This window comes from Onychomys torridus, chromosome 22 (assembly GCF_903995425.1).
Source record: "Onychomys torridus chromosome 22, mOncTor1.1, whole genome shotgun sequence".
Classification (NCBI taxonomy): Eukaryota; Metazoa; Chordata; class Mammalia; order Rodentia; family Cricetidae; genus Onychomys; species Onychomys torridus.
The window spans coordinates 3,990,299-4,013,134 of record NC_050464.1 but is presented as its reverse complement, the minus strand read 5'-3'; the positions used below and the strand labels follow the sequence as shown (position 1 = coordinate 4,013,134).

The 22,836-nt window shown below is 45.4% G+C and overlaps 2 protein-coding genes across 7 annotated transcripts in view; one reads left to right on the top strand and one right to left on the bottom strand.

The window, feature by feature from the left end:
- Nucleotides 1–7,715, top strand: part of Pan3 (poly(A) specific ribonuclease subunit PAN3) — a 126,128-nt gene extending 118,413 nt beyond the window's left edge. For 4 of the 6 annotated variants that reach the window (XM_036171835.1, XM_036171832.1, XM_036171831.1 and 1 more), the window contains 3 exons: nucleotides 2,733–2,871; nucleotides 4,945–5,074; nucleotides 5,655–7,715. In XM_036171835.1, coding sequence (XP_036027728.1) covers nucleotides 2,733–2,871; nucleotides 4,945–5,074; nucleotides 5,655–5,677 — 292 coding nt within the window. In that variant the 3' untranslated portion in view covers nucleotides 5,678–7,715. Of the gene's footprint in view, nucleotides 1–2,732; nucleotides 2,872–4,944 lie in introns of all 6 variants that reach the window. The other 2 variants (XM_036171834.1, XM_036171833.1) reach the window with 2 other exon arrangements.
- A 2,659-nt stretch (nucleotides 7,716–10,374) lies between these two features.
- Nucleotides 10,375–22,836, bottom strand: part of Flt1 (fms related receptor tyrosine kinase 1) — a 175,056-nt gene continuing 162,594 nt past the window's right edge. The window contains exons 25-29 of the mRNA XM_036172306.1: nucleotides 20,025–20,130; nucleotides 19,609–19,751; nucleotides 17,523–17,607; nucleotides 14,966–15,060; nucleotides 10,375–13,035 (exon numbers count right to left, since the gene is read on the bottom strand). Coding sequence (XP_036028199.1) covers nucleotides 12,852–13,035; nucleotides 14,966–15,060; nucleotides 17,523–17,607; nucleotides 19,609–19,751; nucleotides 20,025–20,130 — 613 coding nt within the window. The 3' untranslated portion in view covers nucleotides 10,375–12,851. The remainder of the gene's footprint in view (nucleotides 13,036–14,965; nucleotides 15,061–17,522; nucleotides 17,608–19,608; nucleotides 19,752–20,024; nucleotides 20,131–22,836) is intronic.

Below are 22,836 nucleotides of genomic sequence, written 5' to 3'. Positions count from 1 at the left end.
CATTTTTATAGATGTCATGTTGATAATAGAGTGACTTGTCATTTCATGCTGTCTCAGTTCAACCTTGCTTTTAAGTTAGAGTTATCAGACACAGAGTTGGTGTCTGCACTTTGTTAATTGTTGACAGGCTGGACAGAGTTGCAGTTATGACTACAGTAAGTCACGCCTCAGGATTGTCCGTTCTCACAGAGGGAAATGACCAGTGCTTTTGGGATTTCTTTTCTCCATGGAGTTAAAGCCTGCTTACCTGTTTTCCTTTTCTTTTTTAAAGATTTATTTTCATTTTACATCTTTGGGGATATTTGCCTTGGATGTATATCGTGCACTACATGCGTGCCTGGTGTCTGAGGAAGCAGAATATAGCATCAGATCCCCTGGAACTGGAGTTACAGACAGTTGTGAATCTCTGTGTGGGTGCTGAGAATCAAACCCAGGTTCTTTGTAAGACCAGCCAGTGTTTTTAAGCAGCGAGCCATCTCTCTAGCCTCACTTGGCTATTTTCAAAAGGAAGATTCTCGGTTAGGATTCTCTGTAATAACTGTCCTAAGTAAGAGGATGTATGTTTACTAGTTCATGGTAACCCTGTCTCAGAATTTTCATTGATCTACCCCGTATTCAGGACATGCGGGTCTTCTGTTCTGTTGACTTTTCCTCAGCATTTGGTTCACCTGGTGGCCCATCCTCTTCTTCAGCACAACCTGATGTAGACATCCAAGGCCTCTGTTCTCGAGGTTGGCATTGCTGTAAAGACCATTCTCAGCGTCATCCCGGTTCTTTGTCTGTAGTTGGCCTAGCTATGTTCTCTTGGGGCTGATAATTGTTTCATATAACGCACTTAAGCAAATAGTTTGTCTTTAGCACTTGACAGTTAATTCTATATCAGAGTTAGGAAATACTTGGAAAAGTCTAAGGTAGGCAGGCCAGCAGGTCCTTTTCTCAGCTCCTGTCCCCTCCAGGCTGTCTGTGCCTCACAGCCGTCACATTTACACTCAAGTCTGGCGCATCCTCTCTCCGCTCTGGGGGAGGTAAGGTGGTGCCTTTCTCGCTCTAGGTTAACCGCTCTGGTGCTTGCTTGTTTTCTCTGACTTATTCTTAGTCAGTGAAGTCAGTGAAGTCAGTTATTCAAGAGGTGAATCCATGAGGTTTATGTTATATGTGAATTTTCAAAAAGTTTTGTGGTGAAAAATATCCTCCCTCTCTTTATACCTAACAACCTCAGTCTTCCCGGTTCTCACCCTGACTAGTTTATTTATAAAAATTTTATATACACTTCCAGAGATACAGGTACTTTTCTCTTTTTAAGTACATAAACATTGTCGCTTCTCACTGTACTAATGTTAGAAATCTTCCTGCTCAGCTCTGTTTGGAATTAGGCAGAATCCTCCATGATATGCACCAGTCTGACCTGCTTCTCCTTCTGCTGCCCTTGTGATGGTGCATTGCTCCTGTCTAAGAGAACTGGAGCTGGGTGGTAGCGCATGTCTTAAATCCCAGAACTCTGAGACAGAGGCAGGTAGATCTTTGTGAGTTCGAGGCCAGCCTGGTTTCCTCCAGGTTTGCAGGATAGTTTGGTATTGTTCTTGAGAAGGCCTGACTAACAATGCTGATTTCTTTAACACTTGGAATTTTTGTTGAATTTTTGTTGAATTTCAGTACCGTTTTGCTTGGGACTTGCTCTTTAAGGAGCCTATTTGAGGATCTTTTTATGTCTGTGGTTGATTTTTATTATGCTGTCTGATCCTTGTCTCCTATAGGTTGCCTGTTTGGGAGCTAATCATCTCTGACTGTGCTTAGGCTTTTCCTCTATAGATGTTTATATTTTATATGTGTGGCCAAATTGATGAAACTTTGTTTATTATGACTGAGTTCGGGTGAAGAACAATATTGTATACTTTGAAATGATTCTAGAATGCTTGTCACATTTTTTCCAGTCTGGCAGTGTTAGCCTGTTCTCCATTTGCCCCGCCCACCTGTCTAGATGTAGTGGCCTTTCGTAGTTTGCTGACTGCAGAGCATGCTTGTGTCGGGGCAGCAGGCTCAGCTCCTCCTTCCAGGGCAGGTTCATGTGTTGGCCCTGTCGTACCTGCTTGTCAGAGCACTGTGCAGTTAGGCAGGCCCTGCTTTTCTGTTTCCTGCTAGACTGCAGCTTCTCAGGGTGCTGAGAAAGAACTACAAGCCGTCTCTGGTTCCCCAGTGCTCACAGCTCACCTTCTAGTGGAATGTGAAGGACAGGAAGCAGCTTTTTTTCTTTGTAAAGAATTTCCCATTTTATGTTCTTTGGTAAAGTGGAAACTTAGCTGACGTCTCTGTAACCTGGAGCATGGTTAGAGAGATTTCCTTACAGGCTTGGCCAGAGATGTTTAATGACTGACTGACTGACTGACTGTCTTTCTGTCTTTCTGTCTTTCTTTCTTTCTTTCTTTCTTTCTTTCTTTCTTTCTTTCTCTCTCTCTCTCTCTCTCTCTTCTTCTTCTTCTTCTTTTTTTTTTTTTTTGCCTATTTACCTAGTTGTAAAGATTGAGTGGTCTATAAGGGGTAGTTGTTCCTATGAACTGAGTGTTGAGAAGTGTGATTTATGTATTTTGGTTGAGGTTGGTTGCTTTGTTTGTTTCTTTGGTTGGTTTTTAAGCACTTTATACAAGCTGTCTAATTTCTTATTTACTGGGGAAAATGGGGTTAATCTTGAATCCACATGCATGTAGAGATACTGAGATCAAATACTGATTCCCCAGGTTTCAGAAGGATCCGACTTGGTCAGAGACTGGAGATCGTTATCTGTTGAAACTCTTTAGGGATCATCTTTTTCATCAGGTCACAGAAGCAGGTGCTCCCTGGATTGACCTCAGTCACATCATTTCCTGTCTCAACAAGGTAATCTGTGAGGAAAACCAGTAGTTTTTAATAGTTTTTTTGTTACATCAGTGTGTGTGTGTGTGTGTGTAGGGTCAGAAGACGATTTGGAGCTCATTCTCTCTTTTGTGCAGGTGTGTCAGGCTTGGTGGCAAGCACATTTACAACAAGCACAGTTGTTACAACTTGATAGCGTTGTAGTGTGTACAAGTACTAGGAGACTGAAGAAAACAGGGTGTATACCTGTGTACTTTGTGAGGAATTTAAGACAGGACATCTCCCCCCCCCCTTTTTTTAAGATTTATTTATTATGTATACAGTGTTCTGTCTGCATGTATGCCTGTATGACAGAAGGCACCAGATCTCATTACAGGTGGTTGTAAGCCACCATGTGGTTGCTGGGCATTGAACTCAGGACCTCTGGAAGAGCAGCCTTTGCTCTTAACCTCTGAGCCATCTCTCCAGCCCAACAGTGAGATTTTTTTTTTTTTTTTTTTGCTGAGCCCTATGAAAAGGCCAACCAGCCCCCTCAAGGGGGTCATGATCCACAGGTTGCTTTGCATTATGAATCTTTTACTTGGATAAAGCATTCCAAAGGACTGCACTTCCTCCTTTATACTTTGTTGACATGTCATTTGTCTCCTTGAGGAGAATATGTGTAGGCACATGTGTGCATATGGTAAAAAAGACCCTGTCTCAAACCGGGGGCGGGGTCAGGGGGAGAGAAAGACTGACAAGTTGTCCTCTGACCTCCACAACATGCACCCACTGTGGGACACATCCATGAAAGAGAGGAGGTGTGTTCGGGAGTAAATCATAGTCTTTATATAAAGCTGCTGGTAAATCAGGTGCTGACAAAACAGTGGTCGTGCCATGTCCGTCCATGGCCTTTCTCTTCTTTGGTTTTAAAAAGTAGAAAGAGATCAAAGAGATTAAGCAAAGACTGTCTTTATACATGCATGACCTAGAGTATATGTATGTGTCTCACTTCTCCTCAGCTGTCTGTGAAAATCCTACATTTCAGGTAGCAGAGAGGATGTCAAGTAGGGAACCTGCTGGTAGCCCTGCAGGGAAAGCAGGCTGTGCTGCTGCCAGGTGCTGCTTTGCCCTCGTTTGAGTTTCTGGAGAACTGTTGTGGGGGGGCTGTCCACAGCACAGGGCTGCGTACCACTGGTCTGCTGGGGGTGACTCAGGCTCATCCTCCTTGACTTCTTAAAGGGAGGACATTTGGGGAACATGTTCTCACAGGTCGTAGCCTAGTGTTGCTGATGTCAGCATTTAGTAGTTAGAACTGTGTTAAGAGTTTGTAGATACTGACAGTGACTGTACTACCAAGCCATATCGTCCAATAGAAAATAAAACTTACTCCAAATCTGGAATGTCAGTTTTCCAAGTTTGAAGAATAAAGTAAAAGGGAGAGAGACCGTATTGGCTAAAATCTAAGATTCTGCGAAAGGTCATTTTTATGGGAATGATTGACGGAAATTGTTGGTAAAACATTTTGACAGTTTTAAGCCTACAGTGAAATGTCAACCTGTTTCAGTGAGTCGGTTAGTGGGACACTGAAGGAAGCAGCTAAAACTACAATGGGAACCATGTCCTAAACACTCCTGCTAAACCCCGGGGGCTGGAGTGGACACCCATAGAGGAAGGCACAAAATCAGATGCTTCACAAAATAAAATGGCAAAGAGTAAGGGACTGAGTAGACACGGAACTACTCATTGGTGACATCTAATTGACATTCTCTGGAGTCCAGTTTGGCTGTGGATACCATAGTACTTCTATGTATTTCTCCTAAAGAATACATACTTCATCCTTTCTATTTGCACTGATACTCAAAATATACAAAATGGAAACTGTTGGGCAAATAACTAAAGAGCACCAAGTTGACCAGAAGATAGTAATCAAACGTGTTTTAGACACTAAGGCAGACAGGAGAAACATGGTGATGTTTCTTTGGGGAAACTGATGGGAATCTGAAAGGGCACTTTGAAGTGTTTCTTTTCACTGTCCAAGTGCTGTCCTAAGTGGGTTAAATCAGCTCTCTTCCTCGAGATATGAACTACATATTTTTTATACCTGACCTCTTTCAGCTAGACGCTGGTGTGCCAGAGAAAATAAGCCTGATTTCCAGGGATGAGAAGAGCGTGCTGGTAGTGACGTACAGTGACCTCAAACGCTGCTTTGAAAATACCTTTCAAGAACTGATTGCGGCTGCAAATGGTCAGTTGTAGTATTTGCTAAAAGTGTCCACAGGGCATGGTGAAGGACTGAGCCTATAGCCAGTTGCACTACGGTGACCTGTCGCTGTCTCCTGCCACCAGGGCGATGAGCAGGAAGGAAAGAGTGGAGCTTTGCACTCGGGTCAGGTGCACTGTTACTTGAGAGGAAGAATGTCTCACTTTCTACGCACTCTGGCTGCCACAGGCCTCTGTGAAGAGTTTATGTCAGTGAATGATGCTCCTGCTTCTGTTTTTCCACTTGTGTATGCACTAATTTTAATTTTTTAAAGACTTTTCTGATCTTTGACCTCTTGCCACATTGTATACTTATTAAGGGAACTATTTGCAAGGACATTAGGAAACAAAAAGAGGCAGCTTTTTGCCACTAAGAGATGCAAAATTTGCTTTTGGGGGATGGGCCAGGTCAGTAGTACAGTGTAGTGCATAGTCCTTAAGAGTAAGCTCTGTGTGCCACCTACCATTAGCTCAAATTGAAGCTTGTGTTTAAGAACACACAAAGAGAAATATCAGTGAGTTGTTGAATATGAATTCCCCGTTTGTTGATTTAAATCCTTTTCCAGGTAACGATCGGAACAGTAGCTGAAGGAGCAGGCCCTGCTCTTCTCCAGGTTCATTCGGAGCCTTCTTCAAAGAGCCTGCCAGTCAGATACACTTTCATTGATGCAATTTCTAATAGCAAAAATGAAATTGTGTTGAAGGCCTAAAGTTGAGGAGTTGTATGTATTACTTTAAGGTCTTTGCAGTTTGCTTTTCTTGTCTTTGAACTACAGCTTTCTAATGGTACTTTACACTGGATACAGACTTAGAGACACTGTGGAGGAGGTGGACATGGAGCACAGCAGTGGCTGATGCTTGGCAGTCTGACTCTGGAGGGACACTGTCTGCTGTGCCTTTGTGCTCACTGCTTAACCCAAAGCGACTGCAGGACCGTCCTGAGAGCCCGTCTCGAAGTTCGCAGTGTGCCTCCTTGGAACTCTATTTGGACATACCTTTGTCGCCAAACTCAAGTATGTGTGGGATTTTTGGTCACTTTGATACCGAAGACTGCCAAATACATAGGGATTTTCTCCTAAGGCCACCATGAAGACTTCATCTCCTCCTCAGAGCTGAGTGTTCAGTTTGTGCTGGGTGTGCACACATGACTAGGAAGAGAATGTAGAGACTCAGAAGGTCAAGACAGACTCCCAAGCACTTGCAGCTGACGTCACTGTCTTCATTTTTAACAAGCATACGTATTTGTATATTTCAGAGAAGTTTTTAACATTTCTCTGTCCACTTTTTATAAGCTTTAAAATGATTTTTCTCTGCCTTGAGATTTGCATCAAGAAAAAGCACCTCTCTTCACCTAAAAGCTTTGACTAGAGACACAGGTCACATGTCTAACAAGCACGTCTGCATCCACGAGTGGTCGCATCAGTTGTCAATGGAAAATCAATGGCTGCATTTGATCTGGATGGATTTAAAAGAACATAATGTTCAATATTCAAAGGATAATGAACATTTGCCACCATGATGGTCCTTTTGTTTAAAAGGACCTTTTATTTAAGAGGAACAAGAACTTTTGATGTAACACGCAAAAGTCTTTATCATTAGCTCATGTATTTGAGGAAGAGCAGCTGTCTTTTTATATGTTTTTTGACAAATCATATTGTAATTCTTTTGTACAAAAAAGAACTACTTGTATTCTAGAAGAAATATGAAATGCTTAATTTATAAGCGGGCTGGAGATTTTTTCCAATATTGTTTTCTTTGAAAATGAAAGGGGATCATCTATTTTAGTTTTGGGGGCATGGGAACTTTTTGAAAATTTTCATTTGTGGACCAATGTTATGTGAATGCTAAAGAAGGGCAGGGGTAAATTAGGGCTTGAATCTCTCGATCCGCATAGACCAGCAAACTTCCCCTCTGCAAGGCAGGTTCACATCACAAACCCAATGTCTGCATCAGAAACGCCAGTTTGCTTCAGCCCCTAGTAACCTCAGGGCTTGGTTTGGGTAGTTAAGGGAGTCAGCTGAACGTTTTCATGAGTAAATATTGTCAGCCAGAAAACAGTTGGTGTCAGGTAATACATATTTTTTTATCTTTGTTTTATATTTATTTTTCATTTCATTTTTATTGGGAATGGTTCAAAAGAACTCTTGAGTTCTGCTTCGGTGTTTTTTGGGGGGAGGGATTTTGGTTTTATTTTTTTGTTTGTTTTTTTTTTTTAAAAGGGAGCCCTCTTTTCCACAATGTAAACCCATTTAGGAGGTTGTCTGAAAGTTAATATTTAGTCCATAGGAAGACTTGACTATCTGAGAGTGTCGAATTAAGGATGTGAACTCCCCATAACTTCCTGTTAGGACAGACGGCACAGAAAGGACAACCTGGAAATCATGTAGTGTCTCTCATTTCAGCTGTCTGTGCCTCTTCTAAACCTGTTGGTATTTACTTCTCTGCAGATGCCTTTGAGGGCGCCCTTGAACTTTGCTTTGACCTTGGTTCTGTCATTTGGATGTCAACACTGTCCCTAAAAAGCACCAGTGTGTTAAGTTCTAGCGTCACAATCCCAGTCTCTGTTGCTCATCATTAACCCCGTTCTCAGTCTCTATGTGTACAGCAGTATTTTTTAATAAAGAATTGCAGAGATAAACTTGTCTTTGTTCTGATTTTTTTTTTTTTTTGAGCTGAGGCTCGAACCCAGGGCCTTGCGCTTGCTAGGCAAGCCCTCTACCACTGAGCTAAATCCCCAACCCCTTGTTCTGATATTCTTTTTACCAGTGTTCAGCTTACTGTCTATTTTATATCAGGTGTAGTTCTCAAAGCCAAGGAAAGATGCTTTTCTGGTGTTTGGAGCTTCTAGCTGTTTGTTGTCATTCAAGAACAGTTATTTCAGTTGTAGTTACACTGAGTTAATGATCATAATCTTGTAGACATGCTCTGAGCCATACACAAGAATGAATGCACTCTGCTGTTTAAAGACATCATCATGGGTTTGGGTTGGAATGAAGGGAGACAGGATCAGTTCCCCTTGGATACATACTTACAACTGTATGTAGTGCTTAGAAGGTAATTATGGTTATGAGAGGAGAACAGCAGTTACCAGATTTAGCAAATAAAGAGTAGAATCTAAATATCAGATAATATAACTTTTTTTTAGCATAAGCCTCTGGCATAGAGAACATTAATACCAGAAAAATCTTCTTGTCTGTAATTCTCATTTACCTGGCCATGTTTGCCCCTCTGGATGTGGTGGTATGGTTTCATAGTGTGGCCTGGACAGAGGTCTCTGGAAGCCCGTGCTGAGGGAAGACTTGAAGGCAGTGGAGTCACCAGCCCCACGGGAAGGAAAGCGCAGGAATGTAGGCTACACATGGAGATGTGTGCTGCTAGGGCTGGGTAAGATGAGAACTTGGAAAGTTTTTAGGGAAGGCAAGTATTCAACCTGTGGACCCCAGGGAAAAGGCTACTGAAGAGGAATGGGACACAATTACTCCAGCTGTAGTGTGAAGGACAGACGGGGAGGTGTGCAAACACGATGCTAGAGCAAGATTGGGGAGTTTGTGTGGCCTTCTAAGGGAAGAGCTGCTGGCCAGGCCGGCCCCGGAAAATGTGTGGTGTTGGGTTCTGGTTGTCCTTTAGAACTAGAACCGGCCATCCATGTGTTGGGACCCAGCATGTTTTTTCAGCATTCCTGACCTATGAAAGCCCAAATCTGGAGATGTGTTTTTACTCTGCAGAGTCTAGGAAGCATTTGCCAAGTCAGCGCGCTGCTAAAGAAAAAGAATTCTCAGATGTCCTGTCAGTTTCCAGAGTCGTGAGAAAATACCTGTTTTCTGACACAAAGCTGGTTCCTGAGGCATTCTTCAAATCATTTCCCATATGAGTGGCTTAGTAATGAAAACTAGCCTCCCCCCAACCCCAAGGCAGCCAGCTACCAAGTACGCTCAAAAACCAGTGTTTTTAAACTATTTCAGATTCTTGAAGACTAAATAAATACCTCTCAAGTTTACTGAGATTGGTCATTTATTCTTTTGTCTTTCCTTTGTACCCAAGAACGTTTGTCTACTTCCTACCTTGTGTTTCTCCAAGCTAGTTGCCCAGGGTATTATCAGCCAGATACATGAATAGCCACTTTACTTTATATCTAGTGCCTGGAATGTCTCTTCCAGGATGTAATCCATAGGGCACTTTTCTTGGGGGAATTTCTTGTTATATGCTTTTTTGCCCATTTGTTGTTGCCCACGTATACCCTCTAATCCATGTGTGCTCACAATACACACATATTTTTGTAATTGTGTATTTGTTTATAAGTTGAAAATTGGCATTTAGGGGAGATGCCTGTTTTTAACTGTTTGTTTTTCATAGGCAGCCAGCAGTCCCTCTGAGATTTATTGGTTCGTGATCTTACTCATTTTGGTATTTCTGGGCAAGCTGTCTGTGGTGGTTAGTTTTAAATAATCAACTTGCCACAACTTAGAACCGCCTGAGCGGGAGTCTCGGCTGAAGAATTATCTTGGCTGTGTTACTTAACTTGGGAAGGCCCACCCCAAAACTCGTGGCACCTTCTGGTAGCCTACAGGTAAAAAGCACTCAGAAGAAGAAAGATTATTCAGCCTGAGTTAATTGACCTCATTTCCTGAGAAGTAGCTTTTCCCAGTTTCCAACATGGACTGAAGACCTCCAGCCTTGCAGACTGATAGTCTATCAGGAAGTCTGTGTCTTCAGTGTGAGATAGCCACTGTGCAGCTCTGGCTGCTAAGCACTAGCCTCAGGGACCAGGAACCAGCCAAATGTTAGTGGTTTTAATTCTGTGTGTATGAGTGTTTTGTCTGCATGTATGTATATGCCCCACATGAGTGCCTGGTTCTTGAGGAGGCCAGGAGAAGGCATTGGGTCTCCTGGCACTGGAGTTACAGACTGTCTCAAGTTGTCACGTGGGTGCTGGAACCAAACCTAGATCTCCAAGAACAGCAAGCGCCATGATTGACCACTGAGCCTCTCTCTACTCCCCCATAAATCACCTTAAAATGTGTATGGTTTCATTCTGCTGGTTCTGTTCCTATGGAGAATCTCCTTACACTGCCTTCTGTGAGTGTTCTTTGCCTCGGCAGCCACTGTGTGGACCAGTCGCGGTGTCTGTCGCATGCCCCTGCTCCACTGGTACCTGCTCCACTCTTCCTTGCCTCCCGCTTGATAACTGATGCTGAGTGAGCTGTCCTGGCACTCAGTCCACCCCACCCACCCCACGGCGCACACAGGATCCCTTGTCCCTCTTTTACAAGGAAAGTAAGAAGATACTTGGTTTTGAAGGTGAGTTTTATTAAATGAAGATAATATACGAAATACATTCATCATGACTAAAAGGTGGGACCAGATCATATCTTAGTTCTGTCTCTGGCATACCATCTTGGTTTATATAAAAGTAACTTTAAAATTCCAGTATCTTTAAATAGTTATGCACAAAACATACAGACACACACACACACACACACACACATACAGTTCCTACCACTGTCGGTCAAAAGATGCCCTCTTCCTTGATTGAGCTGACTGATAGGCAGGGGAGCAAGGTTCTCAGGCCTGTGCAGCAGGCTTCAGGGTTTGGACAGATCTGTCCCCCGGGGATCTCCCTCAGGCTAACTTAGGCCTGCCTGAGGTTCCAGCTCCCTGGTTACACATTGGTAATCTCAAACACTAGGAGAAATGTTTGTTTCTTCTTAGTGCCAGCCACTTTGGCCCTGAATGGCAAATGGCCTTATGTCACTGTCCGAGTGCTAACATCCGAATGGGCACACTGCAGCTAGGTATGTGTGTCATCACACGTTGCCATTTGTCTGCCTTCCAAACGCAGATGGATCCGTCGTCTTCCTTTTTCTTTGCTGATGGACTGCCATGGACTCCAAAGCTAAGTCCTCAAGCAGAGCCAGAAAATCCCAATAGATTGATAAGGATTAGATGATTAAAATCAAAATAGTACAGGGCTGGCTAAGGTTTTCTTTCTTCACTAATTGCTGATTGTTTAAATGATTTGAAAATGCTGACACCATTCATTTCTCTGGCAGCCAGTGTCTGATCGCCTGACTTAGACACTTGCCAACTGACATGAGCTTTTGCAGATATACAAAGATGCAGAACAAAGATGTCTTTCCTCCAGCCCTGCCTGATATCTCTTTGTCTAGTTCCTGGTTGAAAGCCCTTTCCTACCTCTCTATCCTGACTAGTGAGTACCCCAAGAGTCACTGTGGCTGCATACTTTTGTCTCACTGGGGATTGTGCCGAGACTCCATTCTCGTCAGACAGACAACCTCAAGAATGTGGTGCACAGGGAAGTGGCAGACATGCCATTGTTCAGGCCATAGAATTAAGTGGCATAAAGGAAGTGTGGTCTGCTCTCACAAGACAACTACTCATATCTGCCTAGCTGTGACTGGCTTCAGCAGGTGCACATATCCTAAACACACAGACCATAATTTGCACATACAACATTTAACCGAGCCAATTCTAGAGATCCAGGGCTTACAATCTCTAGACCCCAAAGAGTAGGCACCCTTTTCTACCCTGTCTCCCATTTCTACCCTGTCCCCATCATCCTTAGGCCCCCCCAGGTAGGGTCTGAAACAGATGAAAATAGGATTATTTTTTTCCTTTTGATGTTTCATTGACTAATAGCCTGAGTCCCAGCTGTGGAAATAGCTTCACAAACCACAAGTTGCCTTTTCTTTCAAGGAGCATGAAGTGCTTAATAAACATTGGCTAATGCTCTTTTGCTCCTCTCAGATTGGCTTGAGGTGATGAAACCATTAATCCTGGTTTGGGTACAGAGAAAACCGTCTTCTAGACTCTTCCCCAGCTTATTTGAATAGCTAACTGTATAAACCAGGATGATGCAAGTGTCTCTATATTAATACTTGAAATAGAACCTGACTGTTTAAAATGTGGCTTTTGAGTCCATTGGTGGACAGCCTTACTAGGCCAAACTGGACCGCTCAGCTCCCTGTGAGCAATAGGCTAAGTTGAGGCCCCCAAGCTTGGGTCTAATCTCAGTGTATCTCACTAGAAGAACTAATGGTAAGTGTGACTTGAGAGCCAAGTGCCACTTTAACACTGATGGGTGTTAAACATGCTGTGGATGGTAACAGACAACAAACAGGCACCCAGGGAACAATTTAACATGGTCTGCGGTTCCTGAAAACATCTAGAAAATGTCCCTGTATATTCTGCCCTGTCACCTCTTGGTAGGTGCCCTTTAAAAAGTTGAGGCCAGGATAGAGAACTAGTGAGGTGGCATTGAGGAGCCCTCTCCTGCACCAAGGTCTCCACGAGACACATCCCAAGGCCTTTTCCCATGCCTCTTGCTCTTTTCTCCCTTTCTTGCCTCCGTAAGTGTCGTAATGCCTGCTAGTGGACTCCAGAGACACAGAGCAGGCCAGTGCATGCTGCTGTGAGCTAGGGGGCCTACTGCGCCTGCCCCCACAGCTGCAGGGAGGGTGCCATGGCCAGCAGATGCCCATCCAGAGTGCCCTGAGGCTTTGGGGGCAGGAGCAGGTGAGTCATTGGGCTTAGGGTTTCTCTTACACGGAGTCATGTGGATTGAGCAATAGTGTTCCTCACTTGTCACTATCTGGGGTTACATTCTTGTTAGTCAAAACAACAACAACAACAACACAAAGCACTATTAAGTCACAAAAAGCAGCCGGCTCCTGTGGAGAGAAATAGGTGTAAACTCATAGATGCATAATACTGTCAGGCTAGTTGTCTGTGGCTTGTGGGAGGCGTTAGGCGGGTGGGGAGGAGTACAACACCACAGAGTTGTAGTCTGGGGGTGGAGAGCAGCACAGATCCTTCCCCAGCTCAGAGTGGTCATGCACAGGCCTGATGTGGCCACAGCTGGAAAAGCAGACGCTGGACCTGGGGACATCGGAGAGCCTCGACTCCTTGCTTTTACTTGTTATTCTCAAGCTAAAGAGAAAGAGAAATGGACAAACGGTCAATCAGATGGCTGAGACATTTTCCGGGAAAGGGCGAATCCCTACCCTTAAGGAATCCCTACCCTTAAGTGGGTGACCTGTCTGCACCTGTTCTAGAATCCTGCCTGTCTCTAGTCACACTACCTTCCTCGTGCCTGTATGGTATCACTGGGTAGAGTGGGTATGCCGGTGGCTGGGAGTGGGATGTGTTGATGAGATGGTGCAAACCCTGGGTTCTAATAGGCAAACAAGACCTGGCAGTAAACCTCTCCTATTGAGTCAGATAGCTCCTGTGACCAGCTTTAAAACAAAAAATAAAAAGGCCTGTATCCCTGCCTTTCCCCAATATCATGTCACATCCTGGGAACCTGTGATTTACCCCACAATTAAACTGAGTTCTAAAGAGGAGGAGCGTATTCTGAATGCACCAGGTGGGTCCCAGTGCAGTGTAGACCCAAAGGGCAGTCATAACCAGAGAGAAGGTCCTGTGAGGATCGAGACTGAGGAAAGCATGAAGCTACAGAAGCTGTGAGAGGCAAGGAGTAGACCCCTCCCCACAGAGTCTCTGAAGCCTTCACTATTGGATTGAAGTCACTGCTTAGCAGCGCAGAGAACCTGAGCCACACGAGGTAGGCTGGCCTGGACTGGCCTGGCTATGACCTACCTCTAGGTTAGGGATAGGGGATACAAATTAGGGTTTGTCTTCCCTTCATCAGAGATCAAGTAAAAAATAACTACCCTTTCCTCTCACAGGTTCCCCAATAGAAAAACAAAGAGCAGCTAGCCCACTCTTTCCTTTGGTCCAGATTGGTGTCCCTTAATCTGTCACCTCAATACCAGGGCCCACTTTGGAGCCCATGTTACAGGGAAAAAGCAGCTGTTTGCCTGGGAGTGCCTGTGTCTCTCCAGTGACCTGCTGGACTGCACATTGCAGCACTCGGGTTGGCTGCAGCGTTTGAGTTCATTTTCAGCTCAATAAAACTACAGCCCATGGACTGGCAATCTGGTTGTTTGTGTTTATGTGTATGAGTGTTTTGCCCGCCTGTATGTAAGTGCACTACATGTGTGTGCCTGATGCCTTCAGAGGCCAGAGAGGGTGTTGGATCCTCTGGAACTGGAGTTAACAGATGGCTGCTAGCAAACATGTGAGTGTTGGGAATTGAACTGGGTCCTCTGCAAGAGCAGTCAGTGCTCTTAACTGCTGAGCCCACATGGGTCCAGCCCTGAGGGCCAGGCATTTGAGCCAGGAAAGGTAGGTAGATAGGTTAGGTAGGTGGATAGGTAGGTAGGCAGGTAGGTAAGTAGGCAGGTAGATAGGTAGGTAGCCTCCAGCGTAGAGAACCATTGAAGTTGCTTATGCCAGTGGAATACCCAGCAGGAGCCCCAGGATTCTGCCAGTGGCACAGAGCAGGAGGAGGCTAACCAATGGATCAAGCAAGCGGTTTGTGGAGAAATCTACAAGTGAGACATGGGTAATGAGTTCAGCAGGATACAGAAAACCCTTATTGTGGAAGTTTGGATTCTCAGGGTGGCAAACAGGACTTTGTCTCCTTGTATAGACTCTGCTAGCCTAGGAGTGTAATCCTGTGAGCCTGTGAACACAGCCCAGTCCTCCCTTCACAGCTGGACACATCTGGCTCCTTTCCACCAAGGCCCTGTGCTTCTCGAGCTAGGCCTGCCTGTTGCAAGATCTCCCTACATAATTTCCTTTCTCTGGGCCCAGTCTTCCTTGCCACAGAGCCTGAGGTTCATATGTCCAATGGGTGTCCCCTTTATGCCCCTGACAGGGAATGGTGGTGGTTTTAAGCTATACCTGAACACTAGGAGGCCAGGTAGCCTTAAACAGCCCCCCCAACAAACCATTGTTCTGGCATCCTCCTCCTTGCCCCCACCCTCGCCCACCCCCACCTCCACTTCCTCACTCTATCTTCATCGAGGCCTTGGGCTTGCTCTCAGTCCAGGTAAATCGCTTCAGCAGCGGGGAGGCCAGCAGAGTGCTCGTGTCCAGCTGATAATCCTGTGGGAGAAAAGAGGAAGATGCCTCACTTGCCTGGCTCAGAAGGCTCCACGAGGACTGGAAAGACACTGGGTGGCACCTCTGAGGTGCTGCCCTCATCATCCACAGCCCCTGCCCATTGGCATTGAGCATTTTCTCTGCACTGGCCACAGTGAGCTTGATAGAGACAAACGGTGTCTGTTCTGGGCAACTGGGAGACCCTTTTTCCTGAAGGCGAAGAAAATCAAAAGGGAACCACTGGATCTCAGGAAATGGCTCAGTGGAGAAAGTGTCTGCTGGGCACATAGGACCTCTAAGTCCTCATAAAAGCTAGGCCTGGTGGCCTGTGTCTGAGCCCTGGCGGTGGGAGGTGAGGACAGAGACAGGGGCTTGCTGGCCAGTTAGTTTAGCTCAAACTGAGCTCTGGGTTCATTCAACGACCCTGTCTTAAAAAAAAGCAAACAGCAAAAACCCCAGTAAGGTGAACATGTAAGGAAGGCTCCTATCCTTGGCCAATGGACTCCACACACATATTCATGAGCAAGTACATATGCACATGTGCATACTCATTCGTGCACACACACACACACACACGTGCGCACGCACACACACGCATACATATAGAATGGAAAATGGCATGTAACAACCTTCATGCATATGATCATATATGTTAAAACTACTTGGGGCATTAAGAGCACTGGCTGTTCTTCCAGAGGATCCAGGTTCAATTCCCAGCACCCACATGGCAGTTCACAGATGTCTATAACTACAGTTCCAGGGGTCCAAGACCTTCACACAGACATGAATGCAGACAAAACACCGATGCACATAAAATACAGTCTTTAAGAAACAAAAACTAATCTTGGTGGTTGTCTATGAGTATGCTGTCATATGTAAAATTTCAAGAAAATTACAGAGGCAGCTGGTTCTTTTTCTTGGCAAGTCTGTGGCACTGGCAGGTCCCCACTGGCCTTAGAGTCCAGGAACTACTGTGGTTCAGTCATCTTCAAGGCGGGGCTTTCTATGTACTCTCTGTTACTCTGTCATTATAGTGTGACGCCCTGTTAAAGTGACTCCACACTGTCCCTGCTCCCTCAGAGGCCCTCACTGGGCAGTGTAGACACCAGCGGGACCCAGGCAGGTGAAGATGCTGCCGTCATCCCGTGTTGTAGGGGAGCTTAAGCTTGAGAAATCCTGAGGTTCACTGAGTATTGTTCCTGGCGCTCAAAACACTATCAACTTTATCATGACATTCTACAGCTTAAAGAGGAAATGTCAGGGTTGGGGATTTAGCTCAGTGGTAAAGCACTTGCCCAGCAAGCGCAAGGCCCTGGGTTCGATCCTCAGCTCAAAAAAAAAAAAAAAAAACCTACTTGCTTAAATAAGACCTGTGTTGGGCTGGAGAGATGGCTCAGAGGTTAGGAGCACTGACTGCTCTTCCAGAGGTCCTGAGTTCAGTTCCCAGCAACCACATGGTGGCTCACAGCCATCTGTAATGAGATCTGGTGCCCTCTTCTGGTGTTCAGGTATGTGCAAGCAAGCAGAACACTGTGTATAGACAATAAATAAATAAATCTTAAAAAAAAAAAAAAAAAAAAAAAGGAAATGTCTATTTTGAAGTCACCACGTCCCTTCATCTTGAGTCTGTGAAGTTCAGGTCTTTGTTTGCTTATTTTGGAACATTTATTTTATGTGTATGGGTATTTTTTTCCTGCGTGTATGTGCACCCTGGTTCCCAAAAAAAGCCACCATGTGAGTCCTGGGAATTGAACTTGGGTCCTCTGGAAGAGCAACCAGTGCTGCTTAACTGCTGTGCTGCCATCTCTCAGGCCCTGGCATCAAGGGTTCTACTCTTGAATTATATGGCATTGTGTTTGTCTCAGGAGCCCACTTGGAGCACAATAGTCAGCCATACCAGACGTGCACTCCTGCTCAGCCTTCCTCCCCACCTCTTAGTCTTCAGTCCCATTCAAGGGATTTCCAGAGACGTGCTGACAGAAGCCCTGGTTTGCCGGCTACTCTGCATGCTTTGACCAGTGTGTCTGGGTGGGAACATGGCTGCTCAGCTCCAGGGCCTTAGTTAGGATGAAGGGGCCTAGGGCCTACATGGACTTCTTTCAGACCTAGTATGCTATAGCACAAGGCCCAGCCACTCACACCTCTTTCATGCTCAAGGAAGGGTGCATCTCTGATAGCCTACAAGAGAGTCTAGTGAACATACCCAGGACCACTCCATTTCCCCTCCCAGGAACTGCTGGAATAGACGGGGCCCAAGTGAGCTCCAGGAGTTCTTCAAACCATGGAATTTTCTTTCAAATCAACTCTGCATGGTGAAGCCTGACTTTCTGTTCTTCCCCCATACTGTAATCTTGACCTCTGACAATCACCGGCCAAGCGCTGCTGGACTGGGTGGCGCTGCTGGACTGGGTGCTTGCACAAGAGGTTTCCGGCAGAGATCACCGGGTGTTACCATGGTGACTTACTTCAAACATGGAGGTGGCATTTGGTGCAAGCTCCTCCAAGGTTTTGATTCTTTCCAGGCTCAGGAATTTAAAAGCATTGACATATCTAATTCGGAAGAAGAAAGAATAATCACTGCAGGAAGGTGCACACACCTGCAATGAGTCTGGGTGGCTCTCACCTAACAACCAAGATACCAGCGGCCTCAGTTTCCTTAGCACCCTCTAGGAATCCTTGTGGTGACATCACTTCCTCCCTGTGGTCAGCTTACAGTTTATTTATAGTCTTCAGGAAAACCCTAAAAGGGTCCACTCCAGTTTCTCATGGAATAAAAAAATGCCAGTCATAGAGGAGATCTGAGTGAGAACTCATCTGGCCCAAGTCTCTTGGTGACCCACGAGACCAGTGGAGGCAGAATGACTTCATCTTATCACTTAGTGCTGTCTGCTTCCTAAAAGGATATGGAGTGACAAATAAATGTCCTATTGAGACTTCATAGCTGATTTCGGTGTACAACTGAGGGGCGAGCCCACATGGTACATTCTGGACCACAATTACAATTGGAAGAAATGAGTGATGTTTGCAAGATTTCTCAGTGACCAGTTTTCAGTGATGATCTATTGGAAAGGCCTGATGGGATATCCCACTGGATGGATGCTCATAGGCAAACCCACTCATCAACTAAACCATTGGCTGATAGTCTGAGTGGCTTGCAGCCCAAGCTCTTGGGCTAGACTCCTGTTGAGTCTCTTGCTGAGCAACATACTAGAAGGGCTGACATTAGCTTCACACCCTTCATCCCATTTTTACCCCAGCCAGGCTTTATCATTTAAATCGAGGTGACTGGCTAGGTGTCAGGTCTGAGCAGTGACGTCAACCTGTCATCCTCACTGCTCTGGGCTGCCTGATAACTGCCTCAAAACCTGTCACATATGGCTGTCGGTGGTTTCCAACTGCCACATCTCCCTCCTATGCTTGGTAATGGAACTGAGGCCAAGCCTGAAAGTGATGCCTCCTGCAGCTAAGGATCCCAGAAGGCTCTAAAAGGACCCTGACTACATTAGGAACCTGGAGAGCCGGTCAGTCTTCCTGGGTTACAAACTCGATGCTGATATTTGGTAGTCACACATTTCACTAAGTTCTCATCTCTCCGGTTGACAGGTACCTATTTGTCAAACAGGGATGATACATACTTTGTAGGAACAGTTCTGTACATGGAAGTTGTTGATACGTGTAAAATGCCAGCACAACACCACACCAGAGCATGTATTTCTATGACTACAGGGCCAACACACATTTCATACATTGTAACTCCCCACATTGGCTAGCACACCTTCTCAGTAACCATTTGTTCTCTTAGCTAGAACCCAGTTCCCTCCCACAATAATGCAAGATGTAAATTGTTTGTTAGGTGAAGACAAAAAACAAAAAGAGAAGGTTGGTTTTTGATTTTGTTTTTGTTTTTTGTTTTTTTGGTGTGTGTGTGTGTGTGTGTGTGTGTGTGTGTGTGTGTGTGTGTGTGGTTTTTTGAGACAGGTTTCTCTTGCTATCCTCAAAACTAGCTCTGTAGACCAGGCCGGCCTTGAACTCACAGAGATCCACCTGCCTGTGCCTCCCCAGTGCTGGGATTCACACCACCAGGTTTAGTTGTATTTAGTTTTATGTAATTTTTTCCTTCTTGTTTGTTGTTGTTTTTGAGACACCATTTCACCCTGTAACCCCAGCTGGCTCTAAACATGTATCCTCCTGCCTCAGTCTCCTGGATTCTGGGATCCCAGCCCTGTGCAAACTACTCTTGGTTAGTTTTAGTTTATGTAAAGTTTAATCAAAGTCAATGTCATAAAAATCAGGCTACAGTTCTAGAATAAGATAATACCTTGAGAAAATACAATGTCTTATTCCTTCCTTTAGAAAAAAAGGAAAAGACAGGTCTCCATCTTACAGAACATACAGACAAGACATGGTGGAATGTTAACAACAGCTGGACTCAGGAAGCAGAATAGATGCCAGCTCTTTCTTTTCTCCATTTCCTCCTTCCCTCCTTCCCTCTCCCCCTTCTCTCCTTATCCCCTCTTCTTTCTGTGGTAAAACCAGGGAGCAGAATTTTACCTCACATCATCAGAGCTTCCAGAATGAACCGCTGGTGCTGTAAAGCCGTCCTTGAAAAAGTCCTCAGGGAAGGTGGGGACTGAGTACGTGAAGCCACTGTTTCTCGTCAGTATGGCATTGATTGGGATGTAGTCTTTACCATCCTAAAACACCAAAGATAGACCTCTAATCACAGAAGTTTCTCCTCCAAGGACACACACATACACTCGTGTGCACACATTTGAGCAAACATACTCTCTCACTCTAAACACATAACACATATTCCTTCACACACACTTCCACATACTCTTTCTGTCTCTCTCTGTCTCTGTGTGTCTCTGTCTCTGTGTGTCTCTGTCTCTCTCACACACACACCACTTTTTATTGCTGTTCTTTCCAGTTCTATTAGGAATACATTCATCTGATCTAAACTTTACCTGTTGGACATTGGCTTGAAGCAGGTCACCGAGTTTCTCCACCAGTTCTGCAAACCGAGGCCTCTCTTTGGGGTCTTTGTGCCAGCAATCCAGCATGATTTGGTAGCTGTTGATGAGGAGCACACAGATGGAGCTGGAGAACAGTGGTGTATAGAGCCTGCCCTGCACATTCGGAAGTGAGGGTTGTGGGCTCCCATTGCAGACCATGCTTTTGATAATATGTGATGTGGTTTCATTTTTTAGTTTTATAGCATCAGTTCCTGGGGGCACACCCATGTCTACTGAACACCTGACCCACCTTCATTAGGGGACTTAGGAAAGGGGTGCTCTGTGCAGTTGGGGGTGAGTGGAGCATTCCTATCTCAGGAGGAGAATGGTGTCCCCAAAGCTAAGAACAGTCACAGCCTGACCGGTTTGTAGCTTGTGATGCCCACTTTATTCTTGTTGTTTTGCTTTGGTTTGTTTTTTGAGACAGGGTTTCTTTGTGTAGCTTTGGCTGTCCTACAACTAACTCTGTAGACCAGGCTGGCTTCGAACTCACAGGGATCCACCTGGCTCTGCCTCCCGAGTGCTGGGATTAAAGGTGTGCGCCACCCACCCGGCCTTCCACTTCATTCTTGAGTTGTAATGAAAGTTGGTTCCACTTGGCTTCTCTGTAAGCATGTGACATCTTCACATCCTCACACTCTCTTAGCAGGTCCTCATTTCCTCAGGAATGTCTGCAGACTTCCTGGGGGTGCTCCTTAGATTCTTGGAAGGGCTCCCACACTTCCTTGGGAAGGCTCTGCACTGGAGGCTGGTGGGGAAGGCACTAGCTCATTACGTGGGTTATTTCCAAACTAGGTCGATTGACAAAAGTCTTCAGTAGTTTCTTGGGTTGTGTGCAAGGTTCCTGTGTGTGGCAGCTTATTTTTTGTCCAGAATGTCAAAGTCCCTATTACAAAATAGTTTGTCAATACTAAGGCAAACATACAGGGCTTCTGGGTTGGAAACATGGGTCTTAATATCACAGAGGCCACATCTTGTCCTCAGGTTTCTATGTCAGCAGGTTCTTTTGCATTCTGTTTTCCTCTTAGAATTTAGCTGTGTTGCTACTGGGCTGTTCTCTTGGTCATGTGAACTAGGCCTGGAAGTCTGTATTGACTCCCTCTGCAGAGCACACGCCAGGGATCCCTGCACACACTGTGCCAAGTGCTCCCCTGAGCTCTCCCAAGGGTGTATCTTTCCATCATCTCTTCTTTCGGAGGAGCCTTTGGACCACAGCAGACTCTGACTACATCAGATTAAAATCTGACTGGGACTTGAGAGGAGGTCCGAATTAGCCTGTGCGGCCTGGGATTTCATCTCCACTTCTGTACCCAGAGTGCTCGCATGGTAGGGCCCCAGAAGCTCTGCTTGCTCTGAGAAGTTTTCAGTCACTGTGCAGGAATTACTCATGGCGCTAGGAGCTGAGGGCAGCTCTGGGAAAAGCCCAAGGGACGCTGGGAATCATTCTACTCTGCCAGCTGCTACATATGTGCCCCAGGTTGCCCTGACTGTCCCTGAATCTCTTCAAGATATTCTTGTTTTGTCTTAAGACATGCCATGCCCTACAAAAACAGGTAAGAAGACGGGAGGTCTAAAGAAGAGAAGGAAATTGGTAGTAGGAGGCAAGCAGGAAAATGGCAAGGACAAACGGCCCAAGTGTGGGCCATATTCCATGGGGGTTTACGCCTGTATCCTGAGAACTCTGTTCAAAGCTGGCTCTGGTGGGTGGTGGTGGTGCAAGCCTTAAATCCCAGAACTCAGGAGGTGGACATCTGAGCTTAAGGCTAGCCTGGTCTACAGAGTGAGTTCCAGGAGAGCCAGAGCTACACAGAGAAACTCTGTCTCAAAAACCAAACCAAACCAATTAAACAAAAAGCTGGTCTGACCTTCCAGACAGCAGATGAAGAGAAGGGGTGATGGATTCTAAGGTGTACACACACCAGAACTTAGAAATAGACCAAGAAGTCTGGCTGTTCTCAGCACTGAACTCCTGGGCATCCCTCCACATCCCTACCTACCAGGCAGTAATGATGTCACTGGACTGTCAGGTACAAGGATTTTCAACATTAGCAGAAACCTTTGCAATAAAGGCTGTTCTTCAGGAACAGGGCACACTCTACGCACTAATGAACACTCCGTCTGGTTTTAAATACTCCTTTAAAAGTTCTGCTTTCTGGCAGAACTCAGGCTCTGCTTCCTGATAACAGAATCTGGCCAGCAGAGGTCCTAAGCCTGTTCTTAAGTGTAATTACTTGATTAGCTGTTTCTGAAGGTGAAAACTCCAAACCTTACCACAGCGGACAAACAGCTCCCACTGTGGGAGGAGAGGCTGTAGAGTGTCTTCTCTTTCTTCGTTTTTGAGAAGATCTTTTACTATATATACCAGGCTGATTCAAACACAGAGTAATCCTCCTGCCTCAGCCTCCCATGTGCTAGGATTAGAGGCATGAGTCTCCCTACCCAACTTAAGTTTTTGGTGAAGGACAGGAGCTTAGAAAGATCATACAAAGGCCTAAGAATCTATGTTTTACCTGTTTGCTTTTGAGAATCACCTGTCCTTATCCTTGCCCAAATCTGAGGACTAGCATGCTTCTCAGAAGGTGGTTCTGGGGTGCCTTCACTCCTGTGTACTTACGACACTTGACTCCAAGCACTGAGGGGCTCTGTGAGTGTGATGCCTGGGCTGAATGCTGGGCATTTGTATTGTGTCTCAGCGAATGCTGGGTACATCTGTACTGGGTCTCAGCTTCCAGAAACCAATGCCAAGAGGGGTTGTAGAACTGAG